We start from the raw sequence: 26,007 nt of genomic DNA on the forward strand, positions 1-26,007 counted from the left end.
TAAAATAGTGGTTAGCATTGCTGCCTTCCAGCACTGGGTCCCTGGGTTCAGTTTCAAACTTGGGGTGCTATCTGTTTGGCTTTTGTATGCTCTCCCCATGTTCTCATGAGTTTTTGCCACAGTCCAAAGACATACTGGTAAGTTAGCGTCTGGGAAAATTGGGCCTGATGTGAGTTTGTGTGCCCTCCGATGGACTGGTGACCCATCCAGGGTGTATCCCACCTTGTGCCTGTTGCTTGCTAGGTTAGGTTCCACCTCCCCCATGACCCTGAATTGGATGAAGGGGTTAGAAAATAGATGGATGTTGATGGGGGAACGCTGTGGGGTTCTCTAAATACTGAGTATATCAGCAGTCTTGCATACTGTAGATTAAACTTCATCCCTAGAAATTATTTCTTATCTTTCTCACTGTTACACAATTTGCATGGCTTGGAAAGGTGGACTTGCTTCTTTTTTAGAACAACTTTTCTAATCCTTGTGTACTTGCTGTTTGAACTCTTGTGTAAGTGTAGCTTTTAAAGCAAATGAGTGGTATATCCCATAATGCACATGAAGATCTGCGATCACATTCTATACAGTATATCCGTTTAATCTAATCCTTTAGCGGAAGAAAGCTGTCTTGTCAAAGGATTGGTAGACATTGACATTATTAATCTTGGTTGTGGTTCAAAGGGAAGATGTCTTCAAAGACCATTCCGTTCACTTGAGCTAACTATAGTGATACTTAATTTGCATTAGAAAATTCATCATTTCAGATCTTGTGAGTGATAGCTCATTATGACTAAAGGTTTGCAACTACAATGTTTCAGAACACTGCATTTACCTCTAAACGTTCTCTGGCACATGAATAGCATTTCCATGTAGCAGCGAAAACTTTCAGTGCAGTCATATTAAAGAAAGCAGTTATATTTTTTAGCATATTAGTATATCAGTTATATTTATTGTAGCTCTCGGTATACTTTGTCTTATTAAATTAAAGGTACTTTTTCACTGAAATTACATGCATTCTATGGCATGCAGCCATATCACCCTGCAGTTTACAACTGGCAACCAATTGAGGCTAGGTAGGTGTGAGCCTGGTCAGTACCTGGATGGGAGACTCCTGGGAAAGCTAAGATTGCTGCTGGAAGGGGGCGCTTCTAGTAGGGGGCGCTCGTGCTGCAGCCTGTGTGGGTCATAATGCCCCAGAATAGTGATGGGGACACTATACTGTAAAAAGGCACCATCCTTCGGGTAAGATGTAAAACCGAGGTCCTGAGTCTCTGTGGTCATTAAAAATTCCAGGGAGTTTCTCAAAAAGAGTAGGGATGTTACCCCAACATCCTGGCCAAATTTCCCATTGGCCTTTACAAGTCATGGCCTCCTAATAATCCCCATCTATGAATTAGCTTCATCACTCTGTTCTCTTCCCCACTGAATGCTGGTGTGTGGTGAGTGTACTGGCGAACTGTCAGCACTATCATCATCCAGGTGGATGCTGCACACTGGTGGTGGTGGAGGGGAGTCCCCATTACCTGTAAAGCGCTTTGAGTGGAATGTCCAGAAAAGTGGCATTTAAGTGTAAGGAATTATTATTATTCTGTGGTGGTCTGCATAAGGTTGGGATAAACAGATTTTTGGATACAAATTTATGAGAAAATACTTTTCTTGCACTGCATTTAATAATTTGGAACAAAAATTTAGTCTGGGAAGTACTCAGAAATTTTTAAAAAATATTAAATGATAGTGTATGCAGGGCTTGGTCAGTATTGGGATGGGAGACTTCCACATGAGGTTGCTTCTGAAGAAGTATTGAGAGATCAGTAGGTGGTGCTATTCCCTGTGGTTGAGAATGTACAAACCCAGTACCTAAGAATGGTGATCCCACTGTGCTTTAGATGTCCCAGTGTTGAAAGGTCTTTAATCTTTGTAATGAAAGATCTTTAAAAAAACGAGTAGGGGTATTAGCAGGGCATCTCTAGTTTGGCCTACCTAAACCTTTCCTTTAAACCCAGTTTAAACGAAACATGTTAGTACATAAGGTGTGCTGCATATCATGCAAATGGATACTGCACTTTGGTGATGGATGAAAAGAATCCTGTCCTGTATGCAAATGCATGGAGTTTTCTTTTAATCTCAGAAACTGTTATTTACTGTTTTTTAATGTACTGTGCACATTGTGTGGTGTTTTCTATTGTACTGTGCATGACTCTAAAGAACACCCTAAATAAGAATCCCAATGTATGGATGGCTATTAAACTCCTCTCTCAGATGAAATTTGTGTTAAGATAACAGCTAGAAATCTGCAAAAATTGAAAGTTAACATAACATAGCTGTACACCTGTGCTTCTTCCATCCTTCAATAACACAAATGTAGCAGTGACCATTACATTTATTTCAGTATAAGTCTTTTTGTCTTTGGTCATTGTGGCCTCATATTCTAATCATATTTAAAAATCTGGTTACATACTGTACTGTATATTCCTACTACCACTTGAAAAGCATTTTTTTAAGACCTTGATAACCCTGCCGAACAAACTTTTTAAAAAGCAGATACAATGAAAGTATGTTCTATGACACGCCACACTGGCCAGGAAAATTGCTAAGCAGGCGAAAGAGGATAATCCCATAACCAGAAAATTAAAGTTTTCTTCCTGTTGCAGCTCTCAATAAAAAGTAAGAAAGTCTAAAACCTAAACTAAAGAGATGACCAGTCCTGGTCCTGGAGAGCCACAGTCCAGCATGTCTTCTAAACCACCAATCATAAATTTGAGAAGACTTGAATCATGTGACTTCTAATTAGTTTAGCAAATCAACTCAAAGTCGGGGAATTATCAACTTTTCTTGAGGGCTACAGGGTGCTTGCATTTTCTTATGAAATGAACCCAAAACTACTTGTACAGAAAACCTCCTTAGGTGATCACAACAAATGTACTTCAAGTGTTTAGAAACTGGAGATGTAATGGTGGCCCACAGGAGCTACACATATCTTCAGGAGGTGGACAAAATAATGGAATCACCAAGCAATATATGAATTTTAACTAATAATGGAGTTGGGCTGCCCTTTGCCTTCAGAACACCTTTAATCCCTCTTGGAATACTGTATATGAAGTTTGGAACTGTATCTAGTCGGATATTTGACTATTCTTCAAGAAGGAAAGCCTCCTGTATTTGATAGATGAAGGAGGTAGAAATCTACACTACACTCTACATTCCAGAACTTCCCTATAAAGGTTCAATTATGTTTACATCTAGTGAGTGAAGAGATGGCTGACCACATCAGGTGTCTGGTGGCCTAAAATGGCTTTGTATTGCTTGCATAATAATTGGAGCCAATGACACCCATAACATGGCTGCCCATACCATAACAGATTCATCATCATATTTAATAGCTGGGAACTGGCGCAGTGTGGGTTGAAGGCTTGCTTTGGCTTCTCCATACAGAGTAGAAGATTCAGTTCTGTGTTATTTTGTGAGGCTGTTGTTTTGTGATTTCTAGCAACTATCCTGTTCCATCTATCACTGTTTTCTACCACTGTTCCTCTTTCCTGATGCTGTTTTTCCTTGTTTGGTGCATACTGTAATGATTTAGTTACTTCAAAATACAAAGCCCATTTGTGTTATGTTTCCATTATTTTGTCCACCCCCTGTTGTTTTGTACTCTAAGATTAGGGTTGGCTGCTCCTGATATTGCCATTTTGAAATTGGATGCATACACTGGATCTGAACAGAAGCATTTTGTGATGCATCATAACAGTACCAAAATGCAATGTAAACTGCACCAATCACCCCCAGTAAACAACCAGTTAGAGTTTGAGTATCATACATAGGTCAAGATCAATCCTTAAGACTTAATGTCTTTTTCACCTCCACTGAAAATGTCAAGTCTCAGATGCATATAAATACAGTGCAGAATAAACATGACATTTAATCAGAACCCATAATTTGATATCGTAATTAAAGATCCCTACATGAACTGTAAAGACAATCTTAATAGAGAGGGGTCTAGAAGCCGGCGGACTTAAAATCCGCTTGATTGGCTTGACCTGAGCCCTCTCAGGAATTTAAGGAAATTAAGGAGGGAATGGTCATCTTTACCAACCTGTTTAACAATGGTAGGCCAAGTTAAGATCACCATTAAAAACGTGTTTTAATGCACTGCATGAAGCGGGATGGATAAAATTAGGCACCTGGCAAAGTACTGTCAGTGGATTTTAGGGTAGTTTTTAATCAACCTTTTCTCGGACTATCGTTTCCCATTTTCTGAAAGACTAAACACTAAAACCTTATGTGATATTCAAGAGACTTTTATTAGCTGCATTGTAAGTTAAAATTGATAAGCTTCTGTACAAACCAACAGAAAATACAAAGAAGTTCACTTCCTGTGAATATGTGATGAGGCTGAACCATAAGAATTCTTTGGTTTTGATTATTACAATGTCTGACGTAGCAGCAGTACTTCTGATTTTTTCCAGAGTACACAGACAATGGTTAACAGGCCAGAGGTTGCTAAGAAAAGCAACTTTCCTTATACACAAAGAACAATAACAAAAAAAAAAGGGTCTGAGTGGTTGTAACACTACTAATATCTTTATACCAACTAGCAAAGCTTAAGATGGATTAAATTATATTATTTATCCCTCCCCCAGTAGACATTTCACAACTCCTGCATATTCAAACTAACAAAGCAGAGAAACTAAATAAGCACACAATACTGTTTACTTGACATTTAAATTTATTGTTTGTCATTACTCCTAGGAAATATCTTAGAAAACATGCATTATGGCTTGGTATTTCATCCAGTCTGAAAACTGGGATTCAGAGCTAAGCTTGAGGAACCTGCATACCAAAGGAAAAATTGAAGCCCCACTGCCCTTCTTAGTATCTCTCTCCTCCTTAGTATAAAAATAAAGAGCCCTGCCGGTAGAAGCTACCCTAAAAGTTTCTGGGGTCTTGAAATATTGCTACAATAATTATTATACTGCTTTTTAGGGATAACTGCTTAAAAAAGGCAACAAGTTAGCATATAAAAGAATCAATATGAATATCATGTTAATAAGACAAGAAAGTCTTTTACTTTCAGATAAGTCAGATCTGCTGTAAGCAGATCTGTAAAAATGTGCAGTATTATGTTCAACAAATAAAAGGTTCCTGTTGGGCACACAGGCAGACTAACCACAAAGCCAACTCCAGCTTTATTTCAAGGAAAATTAGTCTCAACTAAGACCTTTAGATAAGTTAAGGTAAAAAGACCTCCTGTTCAGCTATGCAAATTGCCACTTTGTTCCATTACCTGTACGTGTTGTGCTCAATTTGAATCGCACAGGAAGATGATGAAGACAGACTTAGGAGGCATTCTCAATGAACTGTGCCAATATATGAAGCTTCCTCTTTTAAAGAAAATCTCTTTTGATTTTTTACAGTAGTGAAGTGCAATATATTTTTTATATTGTGCACGATTGTGTGGAATTCTAAATCATGCCCAAACCATTTTTTTATTTACAGATTCTAATATATTATTTATTTTTTATCATTCACAAGCTTAAAACCACACCAAATATTTCCTTTTTCCCTGTGTGAAGTTCAAGTGGACCTTGTGAAATTTATAGTGGACCGGTTAATGTTTCTTTTCCTTCTGGTTTTGAAACTAATGAGCGAGTATGATGCTGTCCTTTGGATAAATCACTAAATGGGATCATTAAACAATTCAGATGAGTAAGTGTGTTAACCCTGGAAGGTCTGGATTAATTTCTTTTCAGGAAATTCAGGATCTCCTTGAGTTTCTGCCCCTAAGTCAATTGGCAAATTAATTTCATGCTTTACATTAGTGTTCACACTTTACACAATTCTAACCAAATTGCAATGTAGTGGGGCTGCTGGAGCATTCTGCCTGCTGTGCATCACTCGGGTAGATGCAACACTTAAATGGTGGATTAATGCTGCTCTTTTTGATATATAAAGTGCTCTGATGTGAAGTATTCAGCAGAAGGAAGTATCATTAAATACTAAGTACTAAATGTGAGGAACATACTTGCCCTTCTTGATTCTTCAGTGGAAATTGGATAGTGTTATCAGATATGTTCTGTCAGGATGACTGAGTAACGTGAGTTTACTGCTATCATCACTAGAACCTAGGCAAAAAATAATATAACTTTTGTGGAATTAAACTCTTCCAGCTTACTATTACAATGTACTACTATGAGCAATATCTGTTATGTAAATTCAAGTTTGAAAAATTTAGTTGTGATATGTATGCATTCTTTTAAAAAAAAAAACACAATACTGATTTTTGTCCAGATACAAGCCACAGTTTAATACTCTTTACAGGGAATAGGATTCAAGGCTGCTTGAAACCTTTTGGCAGCAAGAAGGGCTATGATTGACATGGCTGTCTCTAAACCATTGTTTGGTTACAATTAAAAGGCACACAAAGCTCCTGTGACTAAAATAGAAAGACTCTACTTTGAAAAGCACTGGAAAGTGTGTATGAAAATTAAACATCCTTCTTTTAATTAATGCTCAGTGCTAACTGGTGCAAATCTTGCTGTAGGTGTTCCAAGTTGCAGTCTTTTGTGATAAATATCATGCATGCAGCAGAATTCTAGTATCCATGGTGATAGTATTTGCCATCAAGACTTTAGTTGGCCACGTAGGAGGAGGGAAATAAGAACAACCTGGACTCTGTCCCACGAACTGGGCGCTGTGCAGAACTGCTGGAACATGGGAAAGCTAAGGGTAGTATGAGACTTGAAAACATCAGTAATGCATAGGAAAAACTGCTCTGTCATTCATTTTAATGCTGAAATGAAAAAAAACAAACAATTCCTAGACATGAAGCTGCTTTATCCTAGCAGGGAACCAGTGCCTAAACAGGCACAGGAAGCAAAGTGGATAGTGACTATACCCTGGATAGGCATTTGGTCCACTGTAGGGCACACACACATACTTATGTGGATATCCATCCATTTTTTAACTGCTTTATCCAATACTGAGCTACGGGGGATCTAGAGCCTATCCCAGTATGTAATGGGTGCAAGGCGTGATACACCCTTGGAAGGGATGCCAGTTCATCACAGGGCATCACAGCACAGACCCAAAACGCGCATACTCACACCAGGGCCAGTTAACCTACCAGTATGTTTTTAGACTGTGGGTGGAAACGGGAGCACCTGGAGGAAACCCTTTTGAACACAGGGAGAACATGCAAACTTCACACAGATTGCACCACAGGTCCAGAACTGATCCCAGTGCTGCGAGGCAGCACTGTTAAACATTGTGCAGTCCTGCCACCACCTGAGCACAGAGAAAACATGCAAACTTAACACAGGCAGACAGATGAGAGGCAGAAGGCAGACTAGTATTGAATTGCTGACTCAAGAGCTGCGAGACTGTGACAATTGCCATGCCAGCATGCTACCCCAGCCCTGATGAATAGAGCTGGCATTAATGTACCATTACTTACTGATGGTTTTGTAACTTTATTATGAAGAAGACTTTTAAAATTCTTATTTAGGTATGCTGTGATACACTTTGAACACCTTGGTTTTCAACCACTAGAGGGCATCTTAAGGCTTTAATGTAGCAATTACGCAACGTAATTTCCTTTAACATGAGCTTTTTATGTTTATTTAACATCACTGACAATCTCAGTGAATTAATTTAATAGAACGCATTTTGTAACAACATTTCTACCAATACAGGCTCCTGGTGCTGGAAACTTAACCAGTCTATTCAAACATATATATTATGACTGCTTAATTAGTAGCCTCTAAGGTAAGTCTTTCAGAAAATTCAGCAGATTTTTAAAAAATATTGTGAAACTCTTATTATTTGCCTATTAGAACTTGTTTTCTAAACATTTTAAAATGTTTATAGACTTTTTAATATTCATTTTATTTTGGCATTAATGTCAATTGATAAATTATTTGCAGTGATGACTTGGGGATCTCATTTATGTTGACAGACATTTATTTGAGTATATATCTACCTGGTGGGCCAACACAGAGGCACACAATGGCATGTACAGCAGCACCAGCAGCCATGGTTGAGCAGGCTATGATGTAAGTGTGAGTAGGCTAGGTTGATGAACTTGGTTTTCAGTCTGTATTTGAATACTGAGATTGACTCAGTATCCAACAACAGCAAATTCTCTCCTTAACTTCCTGTCAAGAGCCCTAACGACTACACCACACTGCTGCCTTAAATGCAATCAGTTAAGTACAAATAAATGTTAAGAGTGTACTTTTATCTGAGTGCTGAAAATATGTTATGGTATAGTTTGAACAGTGTGTATGAAAGTATATACAGTTAGTACATATGTGAATATAGAGTTGCTTCAGAAAACTCACTCACGTTACAACTTCAAAGTACAAGAAATATTTGCCAATTCTACATATTTCAGTGTTCCTTACAACGACAAGCTCTTTTGAATGGTCAAGGTATGATTCTACCACACTGATGAGCCCTAAGGAAGGTGCAGTAGCTATCTTTCGTTGTTTGCCTTTCTGTTCTATATGTGAAGCAGAATTGAGTCTCTTCTTGATATTGTGAAATTATCCTGTATCCCTTAATCCATAGCAATGTCTGCCTGCTCTTAAACACACTCAGAACACTGTTTCTTTATAACCTATCTAAGCTGCTGAGAGCCAATTTAAACCAAGCAATTGTAAGGATAAGAGCTGTAAGGTTTACACAAGAATTTGTGAAGAGAAACATTCAACCCATCAAGAAAGATTGATGACAATTTGAAGACCACATTTCCATTATATCACTTTCAATTACTGCTTGTCCAATTCAGGGATGCAGGGGAGTTGGAGCCTATACTGGGAAGCTTTGGACACAAGGCGGAACATACCTTGGACAGGGTGCCAGTCTATTGTAGGTACACACAGAAACAAACATGCTTGCACACTCTCACCAGGGCCAATTTTATAGAAAACAACTTACTAGCATGCATTTGGATTGTGGGAGGAAACCAGAGCACCTAAAGGAAAAAAAGAAAAAAACATGCAAGCTCCTTGAATATAGCACCCCAGGAATTGAATTAAATCCAGGGTCCCAGTTCTGCAAGGCAGCAATGCAAACCACTGTGCTACCCAGATCATATTTATTTTAAATAATATTTGTTATTCTCAATATCTGCACCATTTTCTCAGTTCACAACTGCAGCAAAACTCCTTTAACAGCTGGTATTTTCTTTTTGGTGAATTATTTGCAGCATGTCTCATCTCAAATAATTGGTAGAATTTGTGTTGATCTTTAGTCCTGAATTCCTACCTAACTGGATCTGTAAGTAGAATAAGATTGCTGTTGTTAAAATCCAAAGTGGGACAGCCTCATTTTTGTAAAACATGGTTAATATTTCTGTTAGTTTTTCAGCATGCAGATTTAAAAATGTATTGAAAATAAATGAAAGAGAAACTTCCCCTTTAGAGGACATAGCCTGTTGCTCTTTGTTTAGAGAAGCGTGAGAGAGGGGGCAGGGAGAAGGAATGGCAATGGACAGGAAGCTGGCTTCATAACTTTTTCAAATAGTTATTTCCACATAGGCAAATTCCCCATGGCTTCATACACTAAAGTCTATACTTTTATTCAAATTATTGTTACAAGTCGATAGGTTATAAGATAAGTGTGATGTAGTTGTATGACACAGGCTTTCTGAGGATTGTTAATGTCTGAATTTTAAATATGAGTTGTATACAAATAATAGGGATGGCATGTCAGACTCTGAAATTGTATTATTTAGTATTATAGGTGAACTGCAATATGTGCTTACATGTAACTGGGAAATTCCAATTTATTTTGGTTGTTTACATTTACTTGTTAATCTGCCTGACGGGCTGCTTCCTAAAATTATGGTATTGATTGCAGCTTTTGCAGTTGTTATGGATACAGTAATTTGGGATCTTTTGCATCACTAAAGTATGTTTCTAACTTTTGGGAATGGAGTTAAAAAAACGTAAGGCTCTTTCATGTTGTCTTCCTGGCTTTTCACCACAAAAATGTTCCTACGTGACCTACATGGAGAGTTAACAAAAGTAAGTTGTATTTGTTGGCAAACCCGTCTTGAAGTTGAGACCAACATTGCTATTGGATTAAAAGAGATGTATTTACAAGCCTTCTTTTTTATAATGTAATAGGGCCACTTTACCTCACCGGACGTTTGGTTCCCTCATTCTGAATCGCAGAATAAGGCTGTTTATGTTTGTAAATCTTGTCTATTTTGTGATGTGAATTGGAGGTTGTGGATGTTACTGTAAATGTTTTACTTTCGTTCTGGTTTGAAATGCACTCACCAGTGTCGATTATTTCTTACTCTGAAATATAAAAATAGCATTGCAGATCCACTTTTAAGTTGTCAGAGTTCCTGTGCTTAGTGGTGAGCTAAGAGTTACCTCAGTAGTAAAGGTTTAGATAGTGTAAAGTGCCTTTCCATTATACTATACTTTTGTAATGTGTTCATCCACACCTTTTCAAGGTTCATTCTTTACTGAACATTGAGCCGTGTTTTAAAAGTGGTTTTACAGATTTAAAGTTTTATTCATATTTAAAGGAAACCAAAGTGAAGAAAAATGTTTCATGTAACAGTTTAAGTTTGAAAAGAATAAAATATGCTCTTGCAGTTAATGAGCTGGAATCCATACTTAGTCATATGTTCTTGTGGTTGGAAAAGCCCAAGGCTATGTGAGTCACCAACCTTTTTTTAAAATAAAAAAATGCCTTCGAAGACTCCACCCTAGAAGTCTGAAGTTTTATTTAAAAATATATATTTATGTCAAATATGACTCAGTTTTCCAGTTGCATTTGTCGTTAAGCCAGATGTTCTTTGTGGGAAGCCTTTTTCAATTTGAACAGTAGGCCTCTCCAGTAGAACTTCATGTGTATTCAGTGTTGAATAGAGGTGCACGGTAAAACCTGCATTCCGGTTTTAGACTGTACCGGTAAGCTCTGTAATTTCCGGCAATTTCCATCAGTGGTTTTATTTTTTCAATTTTAACAAAGATTTTCTACTGTTTACATTCATAAAATCAAATTTGATTATAAAAACAAAATGACTGTGATAATGTTGTTAACTTTAAAAGGGTGAGTAAAAAAGTCATACTAAAGGTATTTCCTGCATATCATTGGCTATAAAGTTTAGAAATATGACGGGATTTTGGAAATCACGCGAAAATAATCGCAGCTGATTGGTTCAGAACGACCTTCACTTTCATCGATATGGGCATTCCCAATCAAACAAAATTGCGGTATGAGATAATCAATAACACAAGGGCCAAATCTGATGTTTGGGAACATTTTGGACTTAACAAATGTAAATCGGATTCAAGAATTGAGGAAGGTAATCTTTAGAGAGATTTAATCATTTAATGATTGACAAAATTCTGCATGTTGCTTAATTGTTCTGTTACACTGTTCAGTGTTATTTCTAGTTCTTTCATTCCAATAAAACAACAAAACAACATAATTTTCATTACCTTATTTTGTATACAACTCAATATGCTTAACTAATCATGAAATGAGAAAGTCTCCATATATAAAATACAAAATAGTTAACAGTATACAGCGATATGTTTTCCACAGGCGGTACCCAACCCTAATGTTGAATGGTGCTTCCCACCGTGAAATGTGCCCATTCTATATACAAGTACTAATTTCATCTGAAGAGTGTATAAGTAATTTGAAGGAATTTACTTTGGAAATACTTGGTCACAAATTCTGGGGTCTAGCAAGGAGGAGGGTGATTAAGTACAATAAGTGCTATTATAGTAAAGTATTTTTTTACTGGCTGTTTGAAAATGAACAGTTAGTGGCTGATATTTGTTCTTGTGAGCCACTTATGTATTTTGTTTTTCTTATTTTTTTATGGATGTTAATTTGCATGTGTTCAGTTGGAGTTACCAACTGATAACTGAAGTAACCAACCTGAGATCACTGTATCTTTTTTAACGTTGTGTATGTGCTACAAATTGGTATTTGTCACCATAAATAGCATTATTATTTTATTAGTATATAGAACTTGAACCTGTATCTGCTAATTGATATGATTTTATGTTAAGGCTGTAGTTTAGTTTACACTAAATTGAATGATTTCCAGAAAATGTATTCCAGAGCTTTGTTTTAAAAAGAAAGTTTGAATTTAGTTTATGTCATTACTTCAATTTTAGCATTAGGCAGTATTTTAGTTGTATTCAGAATGAATTATTTGGCTTTGTCTTCTTCTGCCTTTTTATTTATACATTGAAGTGATCCGGATTCTTCGTGATTTCTGTCATTCTTTAGGCAGCAGTAGGAAAGTAGTGGTTGGGGCTTTGGTATTTGGACTGCCGAGATGCAAGTTCATACTCCTTACGTGTATGGCGCACTGCTAATGTACTGTTGAGCAGGGTACTGCATTCGGATTGCTTTAGTTTGCCCAATATAAATGGGTCTTTAGTACACGAGAATTTGTAATTGTGGTCTAAATCTAAAGAGAGAAACATTGGCCATCTGCAACATTTAGTATCGGAGAGTTGCATATTTCTATGTCTTCTATATCACAAATCTAAGAATTCTGTGCATTTGCAACTGTTCCTGAACTTGAGTGTTTTCTGATTTGTTTGCATTCAGTTTACAGTTGAGACGAGGTCTGTGTTTAGCTTGTTTGATTGGAGTGAAGTTCTTACTGTATTTTGTAGGTAGATGGCAGCCCTATTTTGAATTGTATCAAGACCTTTGCCAAACTTCAAAAAAGAAAAATCAGTTTTAGCCTTTATCTTACAAGCCTTAGCATGTAATGATATTTACATATTAAAGATTTTATAAACAATTATTGCTTATTTTTATAAAGTAATGTTTTAGCCTCTTTTGTTCCAAAAATGCAATATTTTAGCACTTTTGTGCATTATGTATGACTTGGGGTGTCTTTTTTAGAAAAGTGTTTTTGTCTTCTTAAGTTCAAATATTAAAGCGTTCAATGGACTGCAATAGTACCCATGTTGCTGATTTTAAGACCAGCTCCACTGACATAGTGATCACTTTGTTTGGAGAAACTATACCATACTGCAGAACTACCATCCATGTCTAAAACAGGACACTTGTAACCAGTAAAGGAAAGACGGAGGGTGGTGCCTTGTTGTTTCAATAATATGGAATCTCCATTGTTGCCAACTCTGAATGAGACGCACTGAAATTCCTTTGCCTCCTCATGACTCTTAGTTACTAACATGCCAAAGTCTTCCTGTAAATGCTTGAACTGCTTTGTGTTGTTCATTATTAATTGTCGTATACATAATTTATTGTTTGAATTTCTTGGTTGTACAGTTTATTTTGTAGTTGTTCTGTTGTATTTTGACTACAGTGCAAAATGACCCATTTGAAAGCCCCTTTGGGATTTCTTTCTGAAAATTATACTTTTAATTGAATTTTTTTTTCTTTTTCCACAAAATATGGGAGCTTGATTATTGTTACTGGTGAGAGTCTTGGCAGCTTTTTTGATTAAACAAATCGTATATGGCTTCATATAGTTTTTGCTAAAAATATTCACTGAATATATCTGCCCTTTTCCATTCTTGACCAGCACCACATTTCTATTAGTCTGGTAAAAACCTGTTTGATGGTAACAATACGGACAATGTGACGCTTGAAATGAAATACCTCAATAAAGAGAAGATAAGTCAGTGAAGAAAACAAAAAAAGCAAGGCAGTGTGATCAAAGGTGTATTGTTAACCTGTGGTAGAAATGATTTAACATTCATTAAATGTAATTGCATTTTGGATGTAAGATAAATTGTGCCGAAAGGTCATATTTGACTTTTAGTACCTAACCTCGGACATTCTTGGAGGTGTAAAGTAGCAAGCCATAGTTTAGCTTCTGTGCGTGTTTACTGCACCTACTGTCCTTCAAAGGTCTCATCTCAGAGTCATGGGCTCTAGTCTTTTGTAATAAGCATGACAGGGTGCATTACTTTGGGTTGTTGCTATTTTTAAAGTGATCTAATTGCCTTTGCAGTTTTTTATTTAGGTTTTCTGCATTCCACTTTAATGTTTTATAGATTAACATTCGGCATTTTATACATTTTATTTTCAGAATTATTTCATTTTGCAAATACTTTGTAAATCATGTTGCCTGTTTTGTGCCAAAAGGAGGTAAGGTGACTCAAATATTAAACGGGGAATCTAACCTTTTTTTCTTTTATTGGAATATAATCACCATTGTAAGATTTTCCTTTGTTACTTTAAAATATTTTCATAGGATAAGGGAAATTGCCATGTTTTCTAGTGTATGTATTTTAAGGTGTTTAATTATTCAAAATTATAAATATCGGCACCATGAACAACTTGGTTTGTGGTTTGTACTTTATTACATTATTTGGTATTGTTATTTATCTCAGATTTGTTTTGTATTTTTATTATACAGATTGCTCAAAAATGGCTTTCAGTCTGTTTTGCTGGCATTTAAATTTTGATGCTCTGAGAACAGTAGTACTGTAAAAGTGAAGGACTTATTTTATAGCTAATAATATGTATCTTTATCCTGTCATTTAAAATAAAAAAATGATTCTTTACAGTTGTTTGAGTATGTACTGGCAAAAGGAAGGTGATAAACATTTTTAAAGCAATGTTCAATATTGTATTGGATTATACAATTAAGAATTGATTACATTTGATTTATTAGTGCTCAATGTAATGACATGAAGGCTTTAAAACAGTTTTCATTGTAAATGAAGGCAGAAGGGGCTGTAGTGAGACATTTTAAAACAATAAGCTCTACTCTACTTTTGCAGATTATAAAGAGTTAAGACTGTGTGGTAAGGCTGAAATGCTTTAACATGCTGGTTCATATGAAAGCAGTTAAAACTGCCTGCTGGAGAGAGTCACTCTCCTATAAAGAGGGAGACTAGAGAACCACTTGCCATCGATGCCTGATTGTTTCCAGTTTCCACTGGAAAAAATATGTATTGAAGCCTAGCCATTTTTCATTTGCACAGTCCTATTGGACGAGCTGATTAGTCACTCCTCTAGCAGACTGTGCGTCTGGGAAATCCGCCTACAAGGCAACATAGCTCTAAAGAGAAAGGCAGTGAGAAGCTACTGAAAGATCTTTTGATCCTGGTCTGGGTGGAATTATAGCACTGTGATGTTACTAGGTGGTTCATCAAGGAGAAAAGAGAGTGTGCTCTTTGGTTGTGCTGTATTGCTGAAGATAGTGATTTCTCTTCTGCAGAGCTGCTGTTTTTTTCACTGTTAAATTCACATTTTAAAGGCTCCGAGCTTCTGAAAGTGGAAATTGTATACTAAAGAGGACGGCTTCTTGCAAAAGTAGTGTTTTTGAACAGTGCTAAAGAATATTAAAACAAATGCTTGAGGAACTGGACTAGGCTGTAACATTTTACTGGATTTCTTAAGAAATGAAGCGGAAGATAATAACCTCCCTTTTTATTGCTTCGTATCAAAGCAGGCATTGAAGTGATAAAGGGCTTCTGCTGGAAGTGCTCAGTGGTAATTATTCCAGCTTTCACACACAACAGTTCATTCACTACTGCAAGTGGAGCATACTAAACTAGCACTGCACCTCCCCCTCTTATTAGACAGGAAACTGCAGTGAATTCTGCATCTTCAGGACTAAGGGGACACTTGGGCATAAGCACAGAAATCTCAGTGCCTATGAGAATATCCTGTGTTTGCTGTTTAATTATGTGCTTCCTAGCACTGTAGATGGATTCCCACTGGAGCACATGGACTGACTCATTGGACTTTATGGAAATATATTTCAGTTACCCAGTAGCAGATCTGCTGTACACCCACCGTGCTCAGCGGCAAAACAGCACATAAGCATCTTGTTTTGTGTCAGCTAACTGAAAGAGGGAAGCATGCACAAGCAGGAAGGTGCGGGATAATCTGTACAGATAATCAAGTGAGACTTGTAAGCCTCTGTGAGCAGCTTGGAACAATCTGACCTGAGGGCTACAATGGGAAAATGGCACTGACCTTGTCTACAGCCTGACTTTTTTTTGTTTGGCTTTCTGTGCGATTGTTGCTGCTTCAGATCTCTCTTTCTGTCTTGGTAACATGGCTTGCTGCTTTCCCAGCTGTTTACAGACTGCCGTCCTGTCACCCACAACAATGATCACTCTGTGCGGATGAACAACCACTCGGGAGAAGGCAGCCTGATCAGCAGTGTCACTATCCCTGCTCTTGTACGACTGGTTGCACTCAGAGTTAAAGAATATTCTCATGTATGCAAAGGATCAGATGAGCTTAGCATTGTTTTAATGTGCCTGACTAGCTTGTAAACAGGAAGAGTATTGTCAGCGCAGTTGCTGGATGCAGATGTGAGTCATATTGCTACTTTCAGCAGCCTTCTGAATGAATGGGGAGTTCGGTGGCTTTGACTATTGGCTTAAAATAATCAAAGTAATTGATCCATAACTAGAACCGTCTATGTGCAGGTTCTGCTCCTTTGGGTTTCAAATGTAAAATGTGAATTTGTTTCTCCTTCTTGATTAATATAATGAGCATCTGATTGAAGCGTGCTTTAATTATGAAACTTGTAGTGTGGACTTCTGTGCTTCCCTGTTCTCTGTCTTAAAACAGCGTTTGTTGGGCAGCTCTGTGTATCTTACTTTGTTGCGGGAGCAGTGCATTGGAAACTTTGGAATATTATAGAAGTGCATGAAAGCAGATCGGATGAGCCGAGTGTGCATTGTTGTTTTAGAGGAGGAGGAAGATGATCCCTCCACTTTTGTTTCGAAAGTTTCTCAGGAACATTATCCCCTGCCTGCATCTAACTCAAATGCTCAAGATGGAAAGGTGAGAGATGTAACTTTTATAAAATGTCTTCTGTCTTACTAGCTCTTTAAAGAAAATGAAGTTTTGGAAAGAAACAGTTCAGTAGTTACAGTGCCTTTGTGGCACTTTCTCAGAGGCTGGAGGGATTGTGTTTTTGTCTTAGTCTTGTAAATAAGACAATTACATTCAAATATTTAGAGCATTTAATGTGTTACTCTGCTGCGTCTAGTAATGTGACTGTAAAAATGAGTATTTTTAACACTGTCTTAGTTATAGAACTCAAAAAAATATTTTGATTAGAAATTTGATGTTCATAAGAGTACAACGAGTCTTGTCTAAATTGAAATTTAAGGTAACATTGGTCAGCTTTTTTCAGGGATGCGTGCTGGGCCAATCCTTGTTTTTTATTGCATGCAAAATATACAGTGATATGCAGAGATAATTTTCACTCAAAAAGATCAAAAAGAGTTAAGACATAATGCAACGTTTCAGACGTTGAACATTTTTAGGTGTCTTTTTTTACTTTCTAGTGTGGAATTAACTTCTACTTTTTCCTTTGCAGCTCACGCACAAACACAGCTTCCTGTTGTAAACCGAAATTGTAGTTGATAATTTGTGCATTTTAGACAAACTATGAAAAAAAATAATTCTGGTAATTTTCTACAGAAGATCTGTTGGAAATTTGGACAATTCCTATCGAAAAACAGACATTTGAAACAAATGGCGTTGGCATTGTCCAATTTTTGAACTGCTCATTTTATACTGGGAGGAGTCCATTTTCCTGGAAATGATTAACTCCTGCTTTTATACTGAATATAGTATTTGATGCCAGCTACAACAAACTGATGCGTAAGCGATCCCATGGCACATGGTAGTCCTAACATCTAATCCTGTCAACCGGATATTAATATATTTATTCCTCTCTCCTCTGTTTCAGCCACCACTGCTGAAAGCTATATTTAATGTGGATCCAGATGAAGTTCGCTCCCTCATATTTAAGAAGGAAGATGTAAATGTACAGGTAACATGTCTTGTGTAACAGAAGATGATTTTCTGTAATGTGAAATTTCAGCTGCAAAATAACTTCAAATTAAAAAGTAGTTTGCTTGGTTAAGTGTTTCCAAATAATACATTAACTTTTATCTTTGGCATTGCTCACAAATGCCATCTTAATGAATATTTTTGGGCATTATAAGTAGTAGTATAAGGATCATTTTGACTTGAATCTTGTGTGAATATGCATTTAAAAATGTTTTTCATATGACATATGGTATTATTGAACAAGCAGAACAATGTCAAACTTGATCAGTGCACTTAAGTATGAATTCAGAATTCATTTTTTTAAGTAAACATTGTTTTCTTTTACAAACCTACTCCATAATTTTCATTTGATGAAAAAATGAGTGTTGGAAGACAGCTAGGATTTGTTCTTCAACTGCTTCAGACCCCAGACATGTAAAACCGCTCCAGTGATCTGTAAATATCACTCCTAACATTTCTGGCTGCAGACAGAATCATCTGACTTGTTTTATGGGAGCTTCCATTTTACGCCCTTTTACTCCTAGTGCATTCACTTGACTGGTGGCGTTTTGAATATGTTTTGCATCTAGGCCCTTTGCTGCTTTAAATCATAGCACATTGTGAGATTGCTGAGGCTTCTGCTGGTGTAAATGCATTTTGGCTACTCTGTGTTTTATGATAAGGAGAGCTTCAGTAGAAATATATAAGAAGAAACAATAAACAGCCACACAGCAGCACAGAATTGCAGGTTCACCTGGGTTTATTATCCTTTAATGGTTAACAGGTGTGTGCTCTAATGGAGGGGAAGTAGGGAACAAGAGAGATTATAGCTAGCAGTTCATGTGGAAGGAAAATTATCCTTTTAAACAAGGGGAGGAGAAATTAAATAATGACAAATGAGAAACATTTAAAAACCCTTTAATTAGAATAATTAAACACCAACTATAGCATACACATAAAAATATACAGTATTAATTTGAATTAATTACAAATACTGTACATTTAATAAATCCACACCGTATGGTTCAGGTTTGTGTTCAGTTATATACAAAGGAAAATGCATAGTAAATAAAACCATTTGGATGCTTCCCTGACAAGATTGCAATACAGCTTACTGACAATGTTCAGTGAAAGTGCGAGATGATATGCGAACGTTATCGCACATGCATGAAAGCAAAGCAAGACTGAAGTGTAAAAAGGGGCCCTGGTGGAAGCTGGTGGTGACTGCATTATGCTTACTCTGCTCTATTCATCCATGGAAGGAACTTACTGTACTGTTTGCGCTTTGCTTATCCAACATAAAACCTCATTGTCTTGAAAATGTTAATATGGGGCCCATGGGAGGATTTATGGAGTCGAGTTTTCATAAGTTTAGTATTGCCTAACCCGGGGAGAGATGCGCATTCTAGCATACTATATTTAGTAAATTGGTTTTCAAATAATTAAACATTTCCAGTGCTTTAACAAATTCACACTAACGCCTGCGTGTTATGACACTTTAAAGTTGTAAAATGTAAATTGAAAAATATATTATTGGTATATATGACATTGAGTGAAAATGTGAATATTTTTATCTATTGAAATTTTTTCCTTATGTTTGAACTTTGCATTTTTTTTATTGGGGATGAGCAATAGGGATGTCTTGTTGACAATACACTTAGCCAGATAATACCGTATTTAAAACCTTAGTCTTTTCCAAGGTGTTACACTTTAGTTGCTTTACAGAATCGTTCAAGTCAACAGTCACTGGTTTTCCAACTCTCCAGCATCTCCAGCCAACGTTGCAGTTTTTTACCCCTCGAATCTTGACAAAGGGGTAATCAGTCATGTGTGCAATGAAAGTACCAATATACGGTCATTATGTGTTTCAAGGTACTTTTCTTTCCCTTGTGAAGGAAGTTATCCTAATTTCATGTCTGAAATTAAAATGGTAGGCAGTTCATTGTAGACCTCAAAGTGGTCAGTAACACCGAGACGCAGCAAGTTTCTTGCCATCCAGTCATTGATAAATTGAGTAAAAGAACGAAACTGAGCAGAGCACTGAGTGAGTTGATAAGGGATTAGCAGAGCCACTGAATCTGATTAAAGAGGAGTGCTCAGTCTAATGACACTTCACCAAAAGGGAATTTGAAGTGGAGTTAGTGTCTATGTAAACAGGGCAATAACAGTCCACTGGTGTAGTCAAGAGTCAAACCAATCAAGCAAAGTTAGCAGCAGTATTTTGCATTTTGTATCAAATTTGTAAGAGAAAAAATAAGTAAGGAAACCCATGTACCTTTTAATGTCTCAAGAGTCACTTTAATATTTAATCTGGCAACTAGCCTAGCCTTATTCATTCCTTGTCTGGCAGCTAGACTTCTTTATTCCTGTCCGAAGTGTAGTTTTCTTTGTATGACAGGGGGATTTTGATGTTTCTAAAATACATTACTGAATGTGAGGCTTGAAATTCCATCATTCAGATTTTGTGTTCAGTGTAAAAAATCTGTTTTACAAGCTATAAGTTAAGCTTTTATTTCTAAATTAATAAATATTAGTCCTGTGTTAAATGCTAGAGTACAGTGCTAACACAGCTGCAGATATAAGTTGAAACTCGCGGCTTTTTACTTAATTAACATTAGCCTTGGCTAATGTCTGCACAGCAAGTGCTAATTAGTAAAGATTCTAGAACGTTTGTCATTGAAACCGTCATTTCAACATACCCATTGTTAAAAGTGAAAGCATACACACAAAATACAAATTATAAGATATGGTATACAAAACTATGCAATACTTATGATGTAGAAAGAAGAAAAAAAGTCTTATTTGAAAAATGACTAGGTCAGTCACAAAAACTCTTCCCTGCTGGATTTGTGCTTGGTATGCAGAGCAGCATTGTCCTTGAGGTGTTGAGATATTTATCTGATCGATAAGAACGGAACATTAAGGCTTTCCTCATACAGTATAGTTTTTAGTGGAGCATCTTCTAAGTGCTCTAATTCTAAACTCTCATCCTGTTTCCACAGAATGCAGAAATGTACTCTTTGATTTAACTGGATAGGGCTTTTGGAAATGGGATTGCTTTAAACTGTAAAATATTTTTTCTTTTGAAGTTTTTTTAGTTCTCAAAAAATTCACTTTGGTAATTCACTGGCATTGTTACTACAGAAGCCTATTCAAAGAAGTTAAGATTGTCACTGACCGTACCTTTCATTGTAGCAGCAAAAGTATTGCTCTTCTGCTGTAGACATTATTTCAAGGGCGGTAGTTCAAAGATAAGTTAGAAATTCAACAGGTGCTTTTAATTGGCATCAGTACCCATTTGTTGCAGTTTTCATCCTCTGTATTTTGAAACTTGCAAACTTCTTCTCAGCAGACAAATTTTATAATAAAAGTTAGGAGGGAAACCAGCTATACAATTACAGAGATATATTTTTTAAGTAATAATCAGTGAAATAAAACCATAGCTACACTGCGATTAATCCAGCTTTTTATTTTCCAAGGAACACTTATTTATAAAAAGCTTCTCTTAACTGCTTGTAATTTAGATAAAGAAGATTTAAAATCTGCTACATTTTAGCACGACACTTGATGCCTCAGGTGGATAGCTGTGTCAGCGTGGGTAGGCTGCAAAGGAACAAGTAATAGGTTTATTTCATGCTGAAAAGAGAAGAGAAAACGCAAGGTTTTGGCTGTGGAGCCTTACACCCGAAGAAGGCTCCATGGCCTAAACATTGTTTCTTCTTTTCAGCATTTGATGCCTCATCCTATTTCTTAACTGAAGTGATGAGTTTGCCATGTAGCAAATACTTGATTTTCTATGATAACATTTGGTTGAATATTTACCATCTTTTTTATTGTTTAATGAATACTGGCATCATTATACTGCATTGAATACTGCATTACTTAATGCAATAAGTTATATATTCACTAAAGTGTGCAATTTTAAAAAAAGTTCTGCAATTTTCTTACAGATGTCTGCTTCCAAAATAGTATTGAGCATTGTGCATATCATTAGGAATTAAGTCAGAAATTTTATTAATTTCCCATTTCCAACATTTTTTGCTTGTATTTTGTTTGGAATAATTAATACATTAATCTGGCAGGTGTTATTGATTAGATGCCTTGGCTGCTGAAAGCTACTTACCCCTGTTTTGTTCTGATGTTACACTCAGACGTAGTGGATTTCTGATCTTATTGATCTGTGTTTTTATTTGGATACATAGATGTTATTTTTTTATTGGATTAAGGCTGCAGTCTCATTTTTTGCAGGGATGTTTTTGTCCTTTGTAGCTTGTTAATGCAAAAACATTAACACCTTTTTAGCCCCTCAAACTACTTCTGAATTAGATATAGAAATTCTAACTATCTTTCCATTTTCTATTCACTTCATCCAGTTCAGGGTTGTGAGAGAGCCTATATCCCAGGCAACAGGAATAGATTCAACAGGTGCAAGGCAGGATATACCCTGGATCACAGGGTACACACAGATACAAACAGGCACACATTCACTCCCAGAAGTCAATTAACCTGACAGTATGTCAGTGGGCTATGGGACCAAACCTGAGCACCTGGAAGAACCTCGCAGATACTTGGGAAGAACATACAAACTCCATGCAGACAGCACCCCAGGTCTGGAATTGAGTCCAAGCTCCCAGTGTTGCAAGGTAGCAATGCTAACCACTGCACCACTCTACTGCCCCCTCAAAAAGTCATTTGTAGTGTAGAAGTCTACAATTGTTCTTTCCATACCTATTGGCTAATTGACTTTTTTTCAGTTTATCTCTGAGTAATTGAAGTGTGGAGCCAGATCTGGTCTTATAGAGACACTTTTACATTGCATCGTCACTAGTCTCATCCTGTTCTTTTAAAGTGCAATTGGTCTAACACAGATGAATGGCTTGAATTGCATTTTTTTCTTGATAGCATTTGGTGTACCGCTAAGTATATGAATTTACATTCTTAAAATACGAATCATGGAGTATTTTTCCTTTGTGGTGAATTAGAGACTCAACATTGACTCATTCCCTTTTGAGAGAGGCAGGGGAGGTCTTTGAAAGTAATTTGGAAAGTAATTTTTAACCTTTTAAGTTCTAACCATGTAAATGTATTATATACATCTATATATAGTGTGTATCAAATAGTCAGAAAATATGAACTGACATTAAAATAGTAACAAAAATAAAAGAAAGTGAATGAGATCGGGTCATTCTTTTCATCTTGCTTGTTTGGTAGAGTTGCTAAAAACATCAAAACCTAAATTTCAGGTTGCCATTTCAGTAGTTTGTTCTGGTACTTACCACAGAAGGGAACAGTATTCTATGAGGAACTTTACAGTTGAAGACTACAATTTGAATATAAGAAGGTATTTAAATAAACAATGTTTATTTAAAAATAATTTGTGATGGAAATATATATTGGCAGTCAAAAACTTGTAAAGATTTAATATTCAAAAATATGAAATAATTTCAAAACAAGATGAGAATGTAAATGGTTTTATTTTCTTCAGTTTGTTTTCCAGAGAAAATATTTTCTTTTACTAATTTAATTACTGTATATATATTGGAGGGTAAACACAAGTGAAATTAATGTTATTCTCAGCTCATTAACTGAGAACTAGTGGTAGTTATCATCTAGAAATTTTGACATGTTTCGGGAAAAAAACATGTTAGATTTGACTGTAAACCCAGATTATATGGATCCAAAAAGCTAGTGTGTTGACACTTCAGCAAGCTACTCCAAACATGTAAAATGTTCCAGCTTCTTGATAACTACTTCTTTGACTAGAGTCCAATTCCTGAGGATCTGGAACTTGTCTTGGGAATTAGCATTTTTTTACAAAAAGTATTTTTTTACAATTCACAAGATTTGCCTGCCTTCTGTATTTTGAAGTGTATCCTTGCATACTAATTGTGTAGCTCTTTAATAAAGTGATCCTTTTGTATTTAAGAGAAAGGGTCCCATTGTCTAAGCAGAGGACTGATCAAGGGGTCCCATTGTGTAAGCAGGGGACTGATCATTTAGCTTTTAATTTAATCACCTGGTCAATTCTATAATCAAATTGAGCTGTTTTTTTATGTCCTTTACCCCATGTTTCAGAGAGAAAGTAAGCCAATGACTTGTATTTTATATCCTGTGTGACTAAGTAAAGCATTTTAAGTGCTTGCTTTTAACCCTAAGATGTTTGGAGCCAATTTTGGGGGCAAACTGGTATCTGAACCAGAAATTTTCTGTGTGATTTTACTGAACTCCCAAATATAATGGGAATATATATTTTTTTTATTATTGAAAGAGGTGTGATGAAATCTATCTGTTAGCTCAAGATTCCACTTGAGACGCTTCTGTTTTGTCACAAGGAGATGGCCAAAACTTTTTGTCTCAAAAATATTTTAAAGGTGATGATTCATTCAGAGTATTTCCTATGGGCACTGAATAGCTAAATTACAGAAACAAACTGTTCTCTACTTTATCTGCAGCAGGCTGTTGAATGTAAGTCTGACTTTCTGCTTGAATCCTTTCAAAGCAGATGTTGAATTTAAGATCTGTTGTCTCGTGGCTTTAACTGAGTTGTAGGCTTAGCAATCCTGTTAATTTCCTAATTTCTTACGCCTTCAGCTAAAATGCTACATTCAGCAGGATCTCAGTGTAAATGTTGTAAGTTGCATGTCTCTTTTTCTTATTAAAACTTAATTAAAAAAAACCTGAAAGTTGTTCTTATAAAGCATTTGAAGGTATTATCAAATAAAGATCCTCATAAAGTATGAAAGTTATTGGTGTGTCTGGACTTCATCCTCCAGATGTTTTTGTGTGTGACGTGCATTAATATGTTTTGGTTTGTCCTACAGGACAATGAAAAGAGGACCCCATTGCATGCTGCAGCCTACCTTGGAGATGCAGAAATTATTGAACTACTTATTTTATCAGGTAGGATACATATTCTAAATGTTTTTTTAATACAAAATTGCTCACACTGTATTTGCTCATCATAGCTCTTATTTGCTCGTCAGCTTAGTCCATGTGGTAATTGTGTGCCTTTTACAGGTCACAAAACCATCACAGAATTCATGATCTTCTCTTCTATTTTGGAAGATGATAGGCCTTGTTCAAACTTTGTGTTTTAGACATTTTTCTATGTACACCACAGTAGACACGATTTTGTGGCTATTGTGCAAGTGATTTGTGTATTATAAGAAGAGGAATGTCTAGCCTGTTTTTAAAGCCTATCTGAATAAATTGCAGTAGTTGGGAATCCATCATTGCATCCATTTACCACTGGAGAACAAATTGTTTCAAAACAATAGGTTTTAAATTTTGATCAACTGGGCACTGTAAAATCTTTAAACAGTTCTAAGTAGAGAAAAAATATTACTGTATATTTTTGTATATACTTTATACCTTCAAAATGTATTATGCTTTTATTTCACGTTTACTTGATGAAAGGTTATTATTACATTGGAAATTGTAGTATCCATAGTTAATATTTGTGTGCTGTTATATGTTATAACCTTGCATTGACTAACAGAATGTCTTCAACTAATTGAAGGTCTGTCAGCAAAAAGAACAGATCTTCAAAGGGGTAGTTGTGTGCACGCAGTGGGTTTTTGGGTAATGCCAGGTCTTAGTGCTCTTTTTCTGCACTGATACTGTACATCTGTGGTGTACTGTTTTTTTCCTGGAAAAGCAATGTTTTCACAACATCTTTACTGGAAAGCGGAAGATCATTTGCAGTCAGTTTACGATGGACAGTAACAACAGATACATGCTGCTTATTTTGAACAAGAGCAAATGTGATTACAGAAGACTCCCATGCTATTTATGTCCCTCTTCTTTCCTTACAAGACCATAAACAGTGGGGTCCATCATGGGGCTACAGTATATTCTAATTCACATTTTATTTTCATTTAATGTCAGAGAATCTTAAATTCAAACCTGGTTTGAGAATTTCTTAATTATTCACAAAGACATTGAGCAGAGTGACACCACATGTTATGGAATAACATTTAATTTGTTTTATTTTTATTTACTGTTCAGGGAAGTATATCATATATAATGAAGCAAGCCATGAATATGGTCATTTTTATTATAAAAAAAATATATCAAACACATGTTAAACAGATTTATTTTTAATTTTAATTGTGATTTTTAATGTTGGGTCTTTATTTCAGGGGCTAGAGTAAATGCCAAAGACAACAAGTGGTTGACTCCCCTTCATAGGGCTGTTGCTTCTTGCAGTGAGGTATGTGAGTGCTATTTCTGTAACAGAGA

The 26,007-nt window shown here is 36.2% G+C and overlaps 1 protein-coding gene across 3 annotated transcripts in view; it reads left to right on the plus strand.

Annotated features, from left to right (window-relative positions):
* ankrd28b (ankyrin repeat domain 28b) overlaps positions 1 to 26,007 on the plus strand; it is a 68,383-nt gene that overhangs the window by 15,548 nt on the left and 26,828 nt on the right. The window contains exons 1-4 of one of the 3 annotated variants that reach the window (XM_088601580.1): positions 15,020 to 16,767; positions 17,684 to 17,767; positions 24,588 to 24,666; positions 25,908 to 25,978. In XM_088601580.1, coding sequence (XP_088457706.1) covers positions 16,630 to 16,767; positions 17,684 to 17,767; positions 24,588 to 24,666; positions 25,908 to 25,978 — 372 coding nt within the window. In that variant the 5' untranslated portion in view covers positions 15,020 to 16,629. Of the gene's footprint in view, positions 1 to 15,019; positions 16,768 to 17,683; positions 17,768 to 24,587; positions 24,667 to 25,907; positions 25,979 to 26,007 lie in introns of those variants that run through there. The other 2 variants (XM_088601581.1, XM_088601582.1) reach the window with 2 other exon arrangements.

The sequence above is a fragment of the Lepisosteus platostomus genome, chromosome 12 (assembly GCF_059453375.1).
Source record: "Lepisosteus platostomus isolate fLepPlt1 chromosome 12, fLepPlt1.hap1, whole genome shotgun sequence".
Lineage (NCBI taxonomy): Eukaryota > Metazoa > Chordata > Actinopteri > Semionotiformes > Lepisosteidae > Lepisosteus > Lepisosteus platostomus.